Here is a 19,052-nt window from a genome sequence, read left to right as displayed (position 1 = left end):
CGAAGTGACGCTTTTTTTTAGGAGTAAAGTATATTTTTTGTTCCTAAAGTTTAGCAAAAATTTTAAAAATATTTTTAAATTTTATTTTGTTTCAATTTTGTCTCTAAAGTTTTCGATTTACATCAAATATATCCTCGACGGCTAAATTTTCAAAAAATTTAAAAGACCAATCTAACAATAATGCATGAAAATTATGCTTCATTTGCTTATGTTGAGGGTTGTTCTTATGAAATTGTTGTTAAATTAGTCTTAAATTTTTTGAAAAATTAGCCGTCAGGGGTATATTTGATGCAAATCGAAAACTTTTGGGATAAAATTGAAATAAAATAAAACTTAGAGATATTTTTAAAACTTTTATCAAACTTCAGAGATAAAAAATATATTTTACCCTTTTTAAAAAAATAAAAAATTTCATTATTTACGTAAATAAATCCGACTACAAGAATTTATCAATTTACATTCAATTACATTTTCATAGGCTAAAATTATAAAAATCAAAATTATATCATTTTTGTTGGTATTCATTGTAAAAGAGTGAAAAGATAAGATTCTAAATCTTTATTCATAATAGAATTAAAGAAATAGTAGAGAAGTAGTTAATTTGAGTATTCGTTTTTTCTCTATTATTTTTCAATTTTAGCTTCTGCTTTCTATTTTTCTCTTCTCTGTCTTTTCTTTCTTTCTTTGGTGTTCTGCTCTCTCTCTCGTTCAAAATTCACAATTCTAAAACTCCTGTATAGTATCTAGAGTCTAGTTTTTCTTTCTTTTTAAAGATCCATGGCCTCACCTTCCGATAATTTTGCTATCTCTAGCAACAGATCCAAATGCCGTCAATACAATTTTTAATCAGATTCCATTTCATATTTTCAATCAAAGGCCCTTTCATCCAATTCAAGATAAGTTGGGAGAAAATAACCACAAGACATGGGAGCAACAAGCCCTAACAGCTATTAGAGGACTTGCATTGGAAAGATCATCTGCATCAAGAAAAGATTCTTGCACGTTTTGATAACCCAGAAAATCAACTTGCTAGGATTGAATCTTTTTAATACACACAATGGATCCAAGATGACCAAAAGCTAACGTCCTAGTTATTGGTTTCTATGGACTCAGTTTTCAAGCCAAAAATAGTTGGATGTGTTTATAGCTATCAAATTTGGCACAAGCTTGAGGCTTATTTTGAGGAGTCAACAAAATTTAGGATCAAGCAATTGAAGGCACAACTCAAGATTATCAAGAAGTACAATCACACACCATCAGAGTACATTTCCAAAATCAAAACCATTGCAGATTCTCTCACAGCCTTGGGAATGCCTGTCAAACTAGAAAAACAAGTTAAAGCTATTCTTGAAGAACTTAATGAGGATTATAAAATGATTATAACTATTGTCAATTCAAAACTAGAAATGTTTAGTCTTTGTGAGGTTTAAACTATGCTGCTAACTCATAATGAAATGCTTGATAAGTATCGAAAGCCAGAGAATCTGGTGAAGCAAGCGAACCTCACAGTCCTTTCCATCCATTCCAAATTTCAATCGTGGAGCCGGAGGAAGACGAGGAAGAGGAAGACAAACCACAGGGGGAAGGTCCTTCTATACTTTTCCTAGACCTCAGTGTCAAGTATGTGGTCGTGTTGGTCACATTGCTTTGCACTGCTTCCATCGATTTAACCAAGAACTTCCACCCCCTTCTCAGTCTCAATTATTCAGGCCACACACTTATGGTTTTTGCTCTGTATCCCCCTCTTCATCACAAAGCAATTCCACAACTTCCACTCCTCCACCACTAACTCCATCTTTCCATAATCCAGAAGCCTTTCTTATTGCACCATCCACCATATATAATCCATCATGGTATCCAATTACAGGAGCTTTACATTATGTAACTCCAAATCAATCTAACATGCTTTCTTGCTCATAGTATACTGGCCCTGATAAGGTTCAAGTTGGCAATGATACATGTATCTCTATATATCATATTGGTAGTTCATTTTTGTATTCTTTGAATTCTAAACGATGGTTTTCATTACAACAGCTCATACACACACCACACATCACTAAGAATCTAATAAGTGTATCCGAATTTGCTCAAGATAATTTTGTTTATTTTGAATTTCATACAATTTATTGTGTTGTTTGTTGTCAGTTTACCAAGAAAGTTCTTCTACAGGATTTTAGAAGAGGAGGTCTTTATCAGTTTGTGAATGTTGTTGTGCCTCAATCTTCATCAACCCCTAATACTCCTTATGTTTTTTCTATTTTCTATTCTAATTTTGATATGTGGCACAAATATTTAGGTCATTTTGCCACCAAAATAGTTCAATTAGTTCTCAATCAATGTAATATAGCTTATAATAATTTCAGTTCTGATTCAATTTCTAAGATCTGTAAAAATTGTGCTCAAGCTAAAATGCATAAATTGCCTTTTTCTGATTCTAATACATCTTATGATGCACCTTTACAACTTGTTTATAGTGATGTTTGGGGACCTACCCCTATTGTCTCTCATCTTGGTTATCGATACTGTGTGACTTTTATAGATGCATTTAGTAAGTATACTTGTACTTATTTGCTTGTTAACAAATCCCAGATGTTATATGCTTTTAAGCAATATAAAAATCTCATGGAGAACCTTATTAGTTGTAAAATTAAGGAACTCCAATATGATAATGGAGGTGAATACAAATCTCTTGCTTTTGCTAATTTCATGGCACACGAAGGCATTTTACATCGTTTTTCATGTCCTTATATTCCTGAATAAAATAGCTATGCATAGAGGAAGCATAGACATCTCATTGAAATGAGTTTGTCTATGCTATCCACTACGTCTATGCCTTTAATTGATTGGGATGAAGCTATTATTTATTGGCAAATAAATCACCATATGAAGTTTTATTGCATCAGAAACCAGATTATATTTTTTAAAAAATTTTGGTTGTTTTTGTTATCCATTGCTACAGCCTTATTCTAGCAATAAACTTGAATCTAGATTCCACAAATGTTTATTTTTAGGCTATGCCACAAATTATAAAGGCTACAAATGTCTAGATTCTACTGGGAGAATTTATGTCTCTAGGCATGTGAAGTTTAGTAAATTTGACTTTCCATATCTTGAATTATTTCACAAATTTTTTTCTGAGAATTCTTCACAGGTTCCTGACAGTAATGATCAGGTTTTAAGTACTATTTGTCCTTCAATGGTTCCTGCTTCATTATTACGAGGGTTGCTTTAGAATCATGTATGACCCTTAAGCGTAGCACACGAAACGTTAGTTTCTTTAGAATACTGTTCGTGAACGTGGAAAGGTGAAGTTTTTAAATGTACAGTATCACAGAAAGCTGTAGACTTTTAGTCTTCACGCGAAAGAGTTTTGCGCGTGTTGGATTTGAGACCGGTAGTAAGCATACGAAGGGAGTGGAGATGTCGAGAACTCTCGAACGAGTTGTTTAATATAGTATGACTAATAATAGCGGAAATGTGTCTGGATAGAGTGGAATTTGAAGTTCTGAAGTGGGTACATTATATGGATGCGAACGTTACACCCATCATTTTATGACCAGCCTGCGCCTTGTACCTTCTACTTGCAGCCACACTTATATCCTTATATCATTATGACATATGAAATTCTTGGTATTTGAAAATTTTATACATATATACTGAGATCTGTTTGCTATTTTCTTAAATGTGTTCAAAGATAAGGTGATATGAAATCTCTTTAGTTTTGTATTAATTTTCGAGAACAAAAATTTTTATAAGGTGGGTAGGATGTCAAATCCAAAATTTTTAGAAAAATCCTATTATGAGCTAACTTCAATTTATTTATTCATTAAAGACTTTAATCTCAGAACTTATTTTATTAAAGGTAATTAAGAAAAATTTTGGTAAATTGAGCTTAAATTATATTTTATAAAAATGTGATTAATATGCTTATTTTATAATTTAAATTAGAAATAATTAATTTAACTTAGCAATATGTTGATAAATAATGTTCTTAAATATTTTTAAAAGAGTATATTTGGTTTTAAAATTTCTCTACCCTCCAATTGTATCAAAATATCTATTCATATCTATCCATATTCATTTATAAAATCCTAATTTCTAACCCTAAATCCCAAAATGCCCAAATTCATTCAGAAAATCTAATTTCCCTAATTCACAAACCCTAAACCCTTACCACCCCCATTTCTCCCAAAACGCAAACACACACACACAGAGGAGAAGAGAGTTTCTGAGAGAGCTGAGGAAGAAGAGAGAGCTTGGAATCGGAGGGGAAGGAGCCGCACCCTATGCCGTCCAGTTGCGCCGCCACCGTCACGCCCAGCTCGCCACCGTCCTCCACGCGTTGCCGCCACTGTTTTCAGAGAGGAGAGAAGTCGTGCGTTGAGAGCCATCGCGTCTTGCCGCCAGGGGTTTCATCGCAGCCAACCCGTCGCCGCCGTCGGGAACAGAACCACGACGAGGAGAGGAAGAATGATGTTGGGAGAAAACTGAGCTACAAGCCGCTGATCGAGAAGAAGTTTTGTCTTCATCACTGCGTTGGAGTCGTCCCCGCCAACGCCGCGCACCGCTGTCAGTGCTGCCGTCGAAGGGAGCTTGCTGTCACAGTTCAATCACCATCGGGCTTGACGGGAAGCGCCACTGATATTGCCCGACAGCAGCTTTCCCTGCGTTCCCAATTCCATTCTTGAAACTGTAACACTGTTGCTCGTACTCTGCTTACTGATTTTATTTTCCTATATTTTTATTCTGGATAAAATAGTGTATTTTCCTATTTAGTGCTGTCGTCGTCGTCGTCGATCTGGATCCTAGCTCGTTGCTGTTGATGATGGTAAGCCAAACTGTCATCCTCGATGCTGGAGAAGGACACCAGAGTTGCTATTCTAGTTCTGATGCAATTCATCCCTATCCTAGATCACCGTTGTCTTCTATTTTGCTTCTGCTTTTAGTTGCGCCGGTACTGATGCAGTTGCCACTCCATCGTTCTGTTTTTCCGTAATTATAGTAAATTCCTAACTAAAATCCTTATTGTTATTGTTGTTATATGCTTATTGAGGGTTTTGGGTATTCACGTTTCAGGGTTGAACCATTGTAACTATAGAGCCATGTTTGATGGTGTTGTTGCGGAGAGTTTTCAGTGTAGCTAATGCCACTGTCGTTGTTTCATTCCCTTAGTACAGTAAGTGTTTCTGTCTCGAAACCCTCGCGTTAGTACTCAATTATATGTTTCGGAGTTTTACGCGACATTAATGTCTCAGGGTCAAGTTTTGTTGTGAATGGTGCTTTTTGGGCTATACAACTGCGGGAAATAGTCGGGGTCAATGCCGTCGATTTCGTAATGAGGAAAAAGGAATTCTCTGACACGTTTGGTTAGTGGTTTCGCGAGGTAGGGCGTTTTTATTAAAACTTATTTTTATTCTTATAAATTGATATTTAGGCAAGTAAATATTTTTGGTGATTATGGAGTCTTATGAGTTGAACTGAACTTTCTTGAATGAATGTGATTGTTTACTTGTCTGTGGCTAGTTCTAAATATTGAGTTGATATTGAGATAGTGAATGAAAGATTAATTTAAAAATCTGATTCGAATGTTTATCAAGTATAATTTGAGAATTGGAAAATAATTTGATGTTAGAATTAGTTTGACTTCGGAAAATGATTTGAGATTTGTGAATGACTTGGGTTTGAAAATGTTGAAAAGTGTTTGAGAAAATGTTAGTTGACTTTGTTGGAAATGAATTGGAATTTGGAAAGGGTTATAATGTTGGAAATGAGCTTGATTTGTAGAAAAATGAATTTAAATTGAAAATGGTTTGAGATATTAAAATTGTTCTGATTTTGAAATTGAATTGAAAGGAGTTCAAGAAATGGTTTTGTTGGGACCTAGAAAGGGTGGCAGAGTCCGAGTTTTAGAGGAGATGTTGCCAAAATTTTATAAAAAGGGAAGTTTCATTTGAAGTAATTATTTAAAAAGATTTGTTTTTTTTAAACATTTTATGTTTTGAGATTAGTTTATAATGAACGGAATGGAAAGAAGGATGATGAGGATTTTCTTTGAAATATGGTTTTTGAATGAATTTGGAAATGACATTTGGATTGATGAATGATTATGATGTTGAGAATGTTGAGACATGATCTTTGAATTATTCATATGGCTTATGAATTTGAATTATATGAGATACGAGGTTCCCTGGATTAAGTGTCGTGGCTTGCCACCACGTGTACCAAGTTGAAAACTCGATACTCTGTTGACCATACGATGTAAGTGTGACTGGGCATTATATAAATTCCTGGGAATGTTAACCCCCATTGAGTAATATTGATTATTTGAGAAAAAGCTATGCATAGACTCTTGGAGATGCACGTCGGGGGACAGTCTAAGGACAATTCAAACTTGTCGGGTTGGCTGAATAACCGACAGATGAGCCTCATCAGCCATAGGACAGGCATGCATCATATGCATTTGTATGCTTTGCTTGGGTTTGAACTTGTTTTGGTTTGCCTAATTGCTAAACTGTTCTTAACTGCTACTTGAACTATTTGCTATAACTGCTACTTAAACATGTGCCTTCCTTGTCTGTCTTGCCTGTGTTTGTCCTGGCGTGCTACATTTGAGAATGAACTTTGGTGCTGAATTAATGATTGTGTTGTTTGATTGCGTGGTTGATTTCTGATTGAGATTTTCTTATAATAAAGGAAAGGTTTCGGATTTCTGAAAGATTAAACATTGTTTCTTCGAAAAGGTTTTGAACGATTACCTAGTGGTTTTTAAAAGATTCATAAGGCAATGATAATCACTGAGCTTGAAAACAGTTTTCTTATTAGATATCTTCTTATGAAACTTTGAAACTCTATGGTGAGACCGTGTGGTTAGGTTCTCACCCCCTATAGCTTTACCTTTTCAGGAACTAGATGAAGAGGCATTAAGAAGAGTTATACTGCGTTTGGTTTATATGCTGTTGTGTTAATTAGTTTATTTTCTTCCCTCGTCTTTGTTATTATAAGTTTGTAAGAGGGATAGGAGTTGTATGTTTTATATGTATATTATATTATGAGATATTATGTAAGAAGTCTTGTATATGAATCTATGCCTGCTTGTATTTTTCTTAAGATAAAGTATTTATTTCCAGTTTTCAAAAAACGCAGCGAAACAAAGTCAAGTCACAGGCTCATATTTTAATATTTAGTATGTAAAGTAGTCGTAATACTTCTTGCTATCAGAGTAGCGCAGCCGGAAACGTGACTTCTGATAGTGAGGGTGTTATAGAAGGTCCTGAATCCCTAGAGCTCCCCAAGTAGCGCTCTTTGTGGGAGCAAAACGCTGATGCTAGGCTGTGAAGTCAGTCCCTCTAGGGTTAATCTTTGGATTATTTCTAAAAGGTTTTTTATTGATGAGGAAAGAAATGTCCAGGTTTTGGTTGATCAACAAATCCTCACCTTGAGCGCTGGGAAAGAAAGGCAATTTTTTGTTTGCTTTCTCCAGGGTTTCGATAGACCCAATGAAACAATGAACATCTCCACCTACTGTAAAAGGGATCAGAATTCTGGTATCATTGATATGAAGTTGTGGGTCGTCAATGACTTCATCATTGACTTGATTCAACACATGAAGAGCTGGTGGAGCCGGTGGTTCTACTACGGGGCATTTACCTTTGTCTTGAGCAGCGGCAAGAGATGATGAAGCGGCCATTGCAGAACAAAGAAGAGTGAAGTTTGAAGAGTGAAAGTGGTAAGAAAAGGATGAATGCAAGAGAAATCGAGAGAATAAAGGTTCGAGAAAACTTGACAAAGATAAAAGTGTCGAATTTAAAGGAAATTTCACTGTAGTCGTTATCACAGATGGAATTCAAAGGGAAAGAAGGTAACTTCGCGAAGAAGGCGGAGTGGTGGAGAGAGAAAGCGCAAGTCATGGGAAACGTGTCGAACGGGTCAATATCAATGGGAAAGTTAAATGGTAATTATTACTGGTTCAAGAGACTGAAATTTGAATTTGGATTAAGTGTTTCATCTTCCAAAATTGATTTTGAAGACAAATACATTAATCCAAAGGGGCAATTTGTTAGTCGAAAAATATTTTCAACTAGGATGAACTAATTCGAAGTATTAAAGAGACAATTGGGATAGAAGCCGATGTCAAAAAGGTGCATGTGCAAGCATTAATTGGGGGTTACTTGATATAGATTCGATTTTAGACACCTCGTTAATCGAGTGGGCTTAGTCGAATGGGCATTCGAATGAGAAATCGATTTGGTTGCTAGAAACATTGAATCGAACAGTTACATAAGTGGGGAAGTTGAGGGCTTTCACCACGTGAGGAATTGATGGGTAACGTTTCATTAGCAAAAGAGTGGGAGCAGTTACCAGGGAGTGCACGTACAAGATAGCACTGTGTAATTAATAATCGGTTACAGAAGTAGACTATAAGTATTAGAAAGTTTTAGGGGATAAGGGTTGGAACTTTATTTCAGAAATTACTCATGCACACTCACATCCCCAGAGACTTTCTGAGTCTGCTTCGAGTTAATTATCTGTAGGATTCTTTCCATGTCTTTATCTTTTCAATTTATCTTTCTGCAAACTTTACTTTTCAAGCAAATTTATGTTTCAAGTAATGATTTAATTTTCGAATGCAATTTACATTCCAGTACCGTTAATGTTTCATGTCAAAAGTCTTTTGACCCAGTTGAAGGCACATTTACTGCTTTTTTTAAATTTTAACGCACTTTTTTTTTTATTTCAACCAATTTCCTTTTCGAATTCGTTGTTTTTAACTTCTTTTATTCTTTTACAAATTTTCATTTACTTTTTATTTTAATATTGGTCTAATCGAAGACGTTTTGATACACTTATAGAAAATTGGTACCTGCAAAGAGTAGTAGGTTTCGCTCTCATACTATTCGATATCAAACCACCATCGATTTGCAAAAAATAGACAAAATAATATGTAACCTATAAAAAAATATTTTATTAAATTAATTTCAGAATTTAAATTCATAACTTTTTGTTTTAATGTAATATACTCACTATTTTAAGTAAGATCAAATTTGTTTATTATAATTGATATTCTATTAATACTCGAATCATTAAATAAAACAAATCAGTCCATGAGCACGTGCTTTACCTGCATGAGCTGTATGTAACCGATCAAGGCCGATAACTGATGATTACAACTGTCTATTCTTATGTTGTTGTTATTGTGGTTGTTTATAAATTTAATTATTTTCTTAGTTATTATAAAATTAAAAAAATAAAAATTTAATTAAAAAATATAAAAAATTTAATTATAAATTTAATAAAATTATAAAAACAGAGTTATATCATTTTCTAACTAAATTTTTAAATGAATTGACTGGATAAAATAATTTTATATTAACGACACCTAAGAATTAAATTTATCTTCTAAGTAAAAAAGATTAAAAAAGAAAGAATTACTGAATTAGTTTTGTTCCTCCACTTTTCTTAATATATATGTGGCACTAAGTACCTCCTCTACTTGTTTTAATTTGGTGTCAACATATATATAATGTGTAAATTATACCAATCTAATGTCAAATTAGGTGATTCTATAAGTTATTAAAAATTAACATTTCATAAATCATAGTACTAAATAATATTATCCGGAATATTCCTACAATCTCTAAATAGTAAATCTAGATGACAATAAAATAATATTTCGGTATAAAAGAGTTAATCTGGGGCATGTTTCTTAATCTGATGACAATCAGATGTAATTATAATTATAATATATACTGAGTTTAAAAATTTGTTAAATCTCGATTAGGAAAAGAAGATGTCAGAAAGGTGTAGTTTAGTAATAGTGAAGCAGATTAAACCGAGTTGGGGGAAGAAATGTTCGCAGTTGAATTGCAAGTTGCCATTTCACACCGTAACTAACAAACACATTGAAATTTAACAAAGCAAAAGCCCCGTCAGTCCGTCACTCCCCACCCGAAACAGAGAAAGAAAAGAGAGAGAGTGTGTGTGTGTCGGGGAAAGAGAAAGAAACAAAGAAAGAAAAAAAATGGCGGAGGTGGCGTGCTGTGGAACAAAGTTCTCGCTTTACGTGCTTGTAATCATAGGTTTGGTTTGCTTCGCGGGTCTTATGGCGGGTCTCACTTTGGGACTCATGTCTTTGGGAATCGTCGACCTCGAAGTTCTCATCAAGTCTGGTCGCCCTCAGGACCGCATCCATGCCTGTAACTAACTTCTATTACTGCCTCAATTCTCAATTTTTTTTTCTGTTACTATTTATATTTAATTATAGCTTTCACTATTCATATTCGGTTTTCGAAAGTTAGTAATATTGTTTTGCTATGATCGATTTGTCACGTTGGGATGCTGGGCCTCAATTAAATTTTGAATCTCTTTTGTTTGCTAAATTATTTCCTTTTTTCTTTTCTTTTTTAATACTCAGTGATTATGTCTGTGTGTACCTCTAGCTTGAGACCAGTGAATTATTTATGCTATATGATCTTTTTTCTTTCTGTTTCTGTTTTTCTGAGTTCTGGCTCGTTGTGTTGTGTTTGGCAGCTAAAATTTTCCCGGTGGTTAAGAATCAGCATCTTTTGCTTTGCACGCTTTTGATTGGGAACTCTTTAGCTATGGAGGTGCTATCACTTAGTTGTGATATCTTTTTTGTTCTTTGTTTCCTGAATCATTCATGTTTTCCTTGCTTAATCATCACAAGTTCACAGCACTCACTTCCTTCCCATTTTTCCTTTCAGACTCTTCCCATTTTTCTTGATGCACTTGTGCCTTCCTGGGCAGCAATCGTTATTTCGGTCACACTCATCCTTATGTTTGGAGAGGTAAATGAAATATTGATTGATCATTGATATGATAAGGAACAAACTCAAACTGATGCTGTAGTGTATTCTGTGTGGTTCTTTCACCCGTGAGTGCTATTTTTTGACCAATTGGATGTGACACTGCAGATATTGCCACAAGCAGTGTGTACTCGATATGGATTGACAGTTGGTGCAACATTGGCCCCGCTTGTTCGTATTCTCCTTCTAGTGTTCTTCCCAATCTCGTATCCAATCAGCAAGGTGTGCTTAGAGTGTGACTATATGTATGATTAACATGATACTGGCAAAACTTCTATATATAATGTTAGATTGTAATGTGTCCAGGTTCTTGATTGGATGTTGGGTAAAGGACATGCTGCCCTTTTGAAGAGGGCAGAGCTCAAAACTTTTGTGAATTTTCATGGGAATGAGGTACATAAAGTTCCAAGTTTGAGTTGAATTTGTAATGCATTCTGTTTGAATGTTTTAAGATGGAGTTCAATGGTTTGGTGTTGTTGGTCTATAACTCTATATTATTACATGCTCATGCTCTAATTTTTTTTCAATATCTCTCTGTTTAGTGCAATACTAATTACCATGGCTACTCGATTGTGCTTTTGTCTAGGCTGGTAAAGGAGGAGATTTAACACATGATGAGACAACCATCATTACTGGTGCACTTGACTTGACTGAAAAGACTGCAAAAGATGCTATGACTCCCATATCAAAGGCATTTTCCCTTGATCTGGATGCAACTCTAAATTTGTGGGTTTGTGAATTCTTTATCATTTTCTCTAACTTGTCTATATCTTATTTTGTTCTGACCATCTTCATTGTGTCCATACTGAAGGGAGACACTGAATGCGATAATGTCCATGGGTCATAGTAGAGTTCCAGTTTATTCAGGAGAGAAAACAAATATTATTGGACTTGTTCTGGTAACTTTTCTTCCTTCTGTTATTTTGTAAGTAGATATATGGGATTGCAGATACCTAATGTTGTTAATTCCTGCAATCAAATTGGATATGACTTAAAAGTTGATACTGCTGTGAAACTAGTTGTTAGTTTTTCAAAATTTGTGTATCCTTTTTTGTTCCTTGATGTGTTTGGCTATGTCGAACTATCATATGATTGTTTATCCATGCTTTCGCCTCCTCTCCTATCATCATTTCGCTCTTGCTTCTAATGATAAACTTTGAAATACAACAGTTGAATTGATCCACTGTTGTTAGTGTAAAAAAGTTTACAAGGACCGGTGTAGGTTGAGAACTTCATTCTTATCCTGATTATTGTTTGATTACAATATACCTAATGATTGATTATGGATATGGAATTATGGGAAGGTTAAACCCATCTGGTGGTAGAATGTGCGTAGACACTTAGAACTAAAAATATCTTTTCCCCTTATCTTTTATGCGTGATACTGATACATAGTACATGGTAAGTAGTGAAATTGGAACTCCACTTTCTATTCTCTAATATGTCTGCTATCTATTGCATACATGCAGGTAAAGAATCTTTTTATGGTTGATTCAAAGGCTGCAGTTCCTTTAAGAAAAATGATCATCAGAAAAATTCCACGGTAAGTTACTTTTATATCCTTCTCTATGAACTTGATGTTCTATATATTTGTATTTTTCTCAATTTCAGTGGCGTTCATATCCTGTGATTATTGCTAGATAGTGATGATTTCCTCTTCATTTTCCTTCAGTGTTTCAGAGAATATGCCTCTGTATGATATATTGAACGAGTTTCAAAAGGGTCACAGTCATATTGCAGTTGTGTATAGGGATCTAAATAATACAACAGAAGCACTCAGAAAAGTCAAAGGTGGCGATCAACATGAGGTCAAAGACAGCTGCAGGAAGAAGGGAGAAAAGGCATCCTCGGATAAAGGTAAAGAACTATAGTCTTAAGTTAAAAAAAAAATGGATTAACTTTATTTATTCAAGAGCATGTTTTTGTAATACCATTTACTGTCCGGATTTGTTAAAATTGATCAATAAAGTTAATTATTTTCTTAAAAACAATTGTTCTCTTTAGTTCTTTCTAAGGGTATCTTTGATTACTCCTGTTTTGCTGGCTGTGCTGGTATTTTCTGGAGCTTCTGTAAAACGAAATCGTCAGGTGCATTTGTTTTTCCTTTTTAATTTTACTTTTTGCATTACATGGTTTCTACTTCACTTGTTTGTGGTTTTCTTCCTGTATCATAGAGACATGCATCACTTCCTTCGTTTGGGCTTACGAAATTTCTTGGTTTATCTACTCAATGAAACTTTGTGCATTATCTTATGGACCTGAATGTTGCCATAAATATAGGTGGATCGGAGTCAAATGATGGGTCACCACAGGTGAAGAAAAGTCCACCAGCAACTCCTGCTTTTAAAAAGCGACATAGAGGTTGTTCGTATTGCATCATGGACATTGATAATTCCCCGCTGCCGGTGTTTCCACCAAATGAAGTAGTTGTTGGTGTTATTACAATGGAGGATGTCATTGAAGAGCTTCTTCAGGTCAGTGCAATAGCATGCTTTTTTCGCTTTTAGAGCTTTTAGCTTCCATATATTTCGATTGTTGCGGAAGCAACTAAAGGTTGCTTTTAATTCAGCTGTACATGCTGATCCATCTTCATTATCCTCTTTGTGCATTTCAGGAGGAGATTTTAGATGAAACTGATGAATATGTCAATATCCATAACAAGTAAGTTGAAAACTCTTCCCTCTTAATTTAAGTAGATCATTCTTGGGAAGTTGGTGACACGTTTCGCCACGGTTGATTTGTTTTGTATGGTTTGGCAATCAGTTAAACCCCATTAGTTTTTTAATTCGAAGCATGAAAAATTGATCTTGCAGGATAAAAATTAACATGAATGCATCTAACTCTAAGGACAAGGCTCCTGATGCAAATATGGAGCAACCTTCTTCTGTAGCTGTTCAAGGGCACACACCAACGAACTCACTTTCGACAGCTACATCTGTAACGGGCTCACCAACCACCATTGATCAAATCTCTGAAAGTGAGTCACTCAGGAATCAATGATGTATCAATGAAGATGAACAGGATAATAACATAGGTATGTGTTGAAAAGGCAGAGTAGCAGTATAGTTCCTTGTAAAAACTGTAAGGCATTATGTTAGTATATATATAAAGAAAGGAACACCACCACCAACTATATATATGATGTACCTGAATACTAAACATTTATGAATGCTTTGTTAAAATTTGTACCAGATTCAGCAATAAAATACTTGTTTGAATTTGAGCAACTTCTATGAATTTTTTTGTTCTTTCCTAATGTTTGATTTTGATCATAAGCTATTTGGATTGGAAAAGAAGCTAATGCAAGCTCGAGATAAGAATAAATGGTCAAATTCGTTTTTGGAAGACCACATGCTTTTTAAATTAGTTGCCAAAAGATTCTTTTAACCAAAATTCTCCTTTAAATTTTTTTAGTTACATTAGTCCTTCTGTCATTTGTGTTGCCAAAAATACACCCAAACAGTTACAGAAATAAACCAAACGATTACAGAAATACATCTAAAGGATTACAGAAATACACCCAATATAGGAGGGAGATAGTATATTTCTCCTTGAAATCTTTTAATGTTTTATTTGTTAAGGATGAGGCACATGACAGAGACAATCTAGAAAAAAATCTAGAAGAACAGTAAAACAGTATCTTGAATAATGCTTCTTTGTTTTTTCTGGTGATTTGATGAAGGAGAAAGAGAAAACGAAAAGAGAAGAAATTTCAATAAAAAAAGGAGGAAAAGGTGGTGTTGATGACGACGATAACGAGAGAGAGAAATTACGAAAAAAAGAAGAAGAGAAACGGAGAAAGAAGAAGAAGAAGAAGAAGAGGAGGAAGAGGAAGAGGAAGCACGAAAAAAGAAGAAAAAGAGGCAAAAAAAAAACGTGAAAACGGCGTGAGTATAAATGACTTGTATGACTTGTATAGAAAAGTGCTTGTATGTGGAGAATAATCCATTTATAAAATTATATCAAATCAACTTCAAATTAAAGGATTTTAAGGTATTAAAAATTCTTTTAATTTAGAGTTGATTTAATCTAATTCGGTTCCGCTACGTTTCCAACAGCATATTTGCCAACTTCTGCCAACTCTTATTTATAATTGTGTTTCATGGGAGTGTGTTTGTGGATGTGTCTAATAAAAATGTCTTTTTTATAACTGTATTTAATAGAAGTGTCTTTATAAATATATTTTATGGATGTGTCTCTTTATATATGTATTTAAAATATATTAATTATTAGACACATCTACGAACACACTTCCATGAAACACAAATATAAATAAGAGTTGGCAGAAGTTGGCAGATAATACGTTGGTACCCTATACTTTTCCAATCTAATTTTATAAATTTATCCTGTTAGAAGTAAATTAGGACTACTAAGTGTGTTAAATTGTCACTTAACATGTTATATCACAAAATTTTGCTACCATCAACAACGGAAGTGACGAAAAGGTTAATATGATTAATTTAAAATTTTTAAAGATGAATTTGTCGGAGGCAACCTTATTTTGCAGCAAGTACAGTCCTTTTTCTTCTGAAACACGCTTTAACATAGCTGCAACTATGTCTTGCTATTGCTGTCGAATTTTCAATTATCATCCATTTGCCAGCTTCCTTTAACCCATGAAAGAACCGCCATGGATAGATTGCAGACTAGTCTTACTTAACTTCCATTTACTTTTGTAACTTTTAATATATTAACGTTGTAGGACAAAGCATATAAGAATAACTAATTCGTTATTCCGACGTTAACCAAAACACTAGAACCTGAAACAGCATGATAGCAGAATTGAATAATAATTAATATTAACTATTGATTCCTTCATCAGAAGCGTTGTTTCCTTTCCTTCTGGGATGCATGTTGACGTTTATAAACCGGTTTAGATTTCCATTTTTTCTATCACATAATTAAAAATCAAAGCTTCTCTATTGTGTATTCCCTTTTTTTAATTCATACCAGGATAGCTAATTTTCCCCCTCAAGAACTTTTTCTAAAAAGATCGAATAATATTGTAACTAAAAAGATAAAAAAAAAAAAAATCCACAAACCTAGTAGCTAACAGTGAGTAACTGAGTATGGGGTGTTATTGAGTATTGAAACGGAGAATAATTATTTTAATTTTAAATAATAAAAATAATTTATATTACTATTAAATATTAATTATATCAGAACATAGAGCAAAATAAAAATCATCATAGAGACAATTATAATTACTAAAAAAATGCTAAAAAAAATTTTTATTATTATTTTTAATCATCGATTTAATTTTTTTAATCTAATAATTTAATAACATATTTTATTCTATATTTTTAAATATTAATTAACTAAAATCCAAAATTAATAAATTTTTAAAGTCCTCCCACATTTTTCATTACTAAAACTCTAAAAGCAGAAGACCTGGAGCCACGAAAGTCGCACGCAAGGAAAGGGGTACAGGTGCCACGTCATCAGTCGCAACGTGGCACCATCCCTATCAACCATTGGTTCTATGAGGCGGCTATTACATTCTTCACCCTTTTTTTTCCTCTTCGTCTAAATCCGGCTCTCTTTTTCTGTTCTTACTTCTTACACAATCACACCCCGCAAACAGATCTGTGAATCGGTTAGCTTCCATGCAAGTTGCGTCAATCACTACTACGTACTAACAATATTCGGTCATCATGATATTGTTTATCGAAAACATGAATAACATTTGTGAGAATTAATGAATTATAAGTACCTTGTATCCCACTAAGAATTGTTCGGATCATTATTATTTAGAAGATAACTAATCGAACTAATCTAATATAATTTGTTCATCATGCCCACCAGTAACTAGCTAGTCGTTAGTAAATCCATAATATATAATTATATGGACCACACATATATAATAAGCACTATTCATTAATTAACAGAGGAACAATTAGATAAACTACTACTTAATTAAGAACCTGAAAAGATCATATATCAAACTTGTTTGAATACTTACGGCCTTTGATGTTTGATATCAATCATATCCTTTGGAGGAAAAAATATTGCCAAACCAAGGAATCCAATCATTTCTATTTCTTTTGTGTTCTGGAGAAGAAAAGGAAAGAGATAAGTGTTATATATGATGCAGAAGAAGATAAATAAATAAATAAAAATAAAAAAAAAAGTAGAGTAATAGTGATTAATTAATATAAATATTCAAGCGCTTTTTCTGGGTTTGCTTTTACGCCTAGCCCTGCTTCTTGCTTTCGGGGGTGGAAGAGCATCCTCATCTCCCTCTTGTTGCAGCTGAAAAGGATGTAGTTGTTTTTCACCTTCATCTTTCTTGGCTGTGGCTTGCGTTGCTGTAGAAGCTTCTAGTAATTCTTGTTGTATGGATTCGTGTACGTTTTGCTCTTGGATGATGATTTTGTTTTCCACAATAATCTTACGAGGTCTGCCTCGTTTTCTTCGAGGCTGAATAATTTGTTCATGTTGCCCCCCTTTCTCGCTTGATGCTGATGCTGAAGCCTCGGCTATTGCTACCGAAAGTTCCTTCGTTTTTTGTCGCTTCTTCTTCTTATTTCCCATAAATACACACATACAACTTCTTCTTATCACAATACTCAATAATAAGAAGCTCCGTTACTCCAAGTCTCCAACTAATCTATATATATATATATATATATATCACCAAATCAATATATATTATATTATCAACTTTCTTTAAATTAAATAATCTCTATAGTGAAGACTTCTTTCAGTTGCTCTCTCTGTGTTAAAAGCAAGCAACGAGTAGAGTAGACTAGAGTGAACCAATAAATCTTTGACCAGAATCCAGAATCTGGAAACGCTCTATAAAAGCAAGCAGAGTACAGTACAACCCTCTTCTTCTGAGCTTTACACCTCTTTGAATATTGGGGTATCAGTCCAATACAGTAATAGAATATATACAAATAATCATAAAATCTCAAAAGAGTTTTTAAATAATTATATTTTTTTCTTTTATTTTTGTCTATTCTCTCCGTATATGGTGCACTTCAACCCACGCCGTATCATTTTTTTTTAAGAAAAAGTTTAAGGAATCAATTAGAAAATAAGCTAATTCAAATTAATTTTTTATATTTTTAATTTTAAAATTTTAAAAATTAAAAAAAGTGGAGGATTTTTTTTTATAATATATCTTCTGTATTTTAACTAATTGACTCTATTCTAAATTGATTCTCAGCTAGTAAAATCGTTTTTTTAATTAGAGTAGTCACTTCTTTAATTATTTTTGTTTATACATATCAAATTGACGAAGCTATTTTNAAATATTTTAACTAGTTTTAAAATATTTTTTAATATATTAAATAAAAAATCCTTAAAAAATAACTTTTTTAGTGACTTAGTTGTCTATTAATTATCTAATTATAATCGCCTTACTTATATTATTAGTACTTAATGTGGGTTTGTTTTGCTGAACTTTTAAGAAAAGATTTTTTTTTAGTTATCTTTTTTTAAAAGATTTGATAGAGAAGTAAAAGTAATTTTATGTTTGGATATCTTATGTAAAAAATTTTTTTATCTATTAATTATGTTTGAATATAATAATATAAAAATATTTTTTTATTTATTTATTACATAAAAAATATTTTTTTTAAAAAAATCTTTTAAAAAAAGATAAAAATTACAGCTTAGTTGATAGATGAGAGAGAGACATGAGGGTGAAGTAGTCTGAAGTGTAAAAGTAGGAAGGAGTAACCATGGTTAGAAGGGCGTGGACCAAAGTCTAAATAGAAGTGAAAAGGAAAAGAAAAGGACATGTGGAAGTGGGTTAGTCTGAAGAAGCAGCCATGTTTGGTGTATGGTACTAATCACACTCTGTTACAGTCTGACCATTTCTGTCGCCTCCCCCATCTACTTTTTCATTCTTCTTCTCTTGACTGTGAGTCTCAATCGCCAATTTTTGTATAGTTTTTTTCTAAACAAATTTAATGTGTTCTAAGAATATAATGTCTCTGCTTATTGATTTCTATTTCATCACTTATTTTGGATCGAATTAAGTAGATTTTATTAACTTTATTTATATTTATCCATATAATTTATATATTTTTAAATTTTTTTTGAATTGTGATATAATTAAAAATATGTTTTTTAGGATTTTAAATTACTAATTTTTAATCATCTCGTATTATTATTCAATGCAATAACGCGTTTATTAAGTTATTACAGTAGAAATAGTATAGAAACTGAAAAAAAAAGCATGTTAAAGTGTAAGGAACACAAAAAATAAAAAATTTGATA

At 33.2% G+C, this 19,052-nt stretch overlaps 1 protein-coding gene across 2 annotated transcripts; it reads left to right on the top strand.

Moving 5' to 3' along the window:
- The first annotated feature begins 9,798 nt into the window (after positions 1-9,798).
- Positions 9,799-14,054, top strand: LOC107460082 (DUF21 domain-containing protein At1g47330). Of its 2 annotated transcripts, XM_016078404.3 has the most exons (12): positions 9,803-10,193; positions 10,528-10,604; positions 10,722-10,805; positions 10,932-11,045; positions 11,130-11,216; positions 11,410-11,549; positions 11,635-11,722; positions 12,293-12,366; positions 12,496-12,680; positions 13,104-13,297; positions 13,438-13,484; positions 13,637-14,054. In XM_016078404.3, the coding sequence occupies exons 1-12, from the start codon at positions 10,019-10,021 to the stop codon at positions 13,821-13,823; spliced, it is 1,452 nt and encodes a 483-aa protein (XP_015933890.1). In that variant the 5' UTR covers positions 9,803-10,018; the 3' UTR covers positions 13,824-14,054. The 2 variants fall into 2 exon arrangements, with proteins under 2 accessions (XP_020984090.1, XP_015933890.1); XM_021128431.2 differs by lacking the exons at positions 12,496-12,680; positions 13,104-13,297; positions 13,438-13,484; positions 13,637-14,054 and having other exon boundaries at positions 9,799-10,193; positions 12,293-12,370.
- Positions 14,055-19,052: the final 4,998 nt, after the last annotated feature.

This window comes from Arachis duranensis, chromosome 8, assembly GCF_000817695.3.
Source record: "Arachis duranensis cultivar V14167 chromosome 8, aradu.V14167.gnm2.J7QH, whole genome shotgun sequence".
NCBI classification, from domain to species: domain Eukaryota; kingdom Viridiplantae; phylum Streptophyta; class Magnoliopsida; order Fabales; family Fabaceae; genus Arachis; species Arachis duranensis.
The sequence above is the reverse complement of the archived record's forward strand: the minus strand, read 5'-3'. Positions and strand labels throughout refer to the sequence as shown.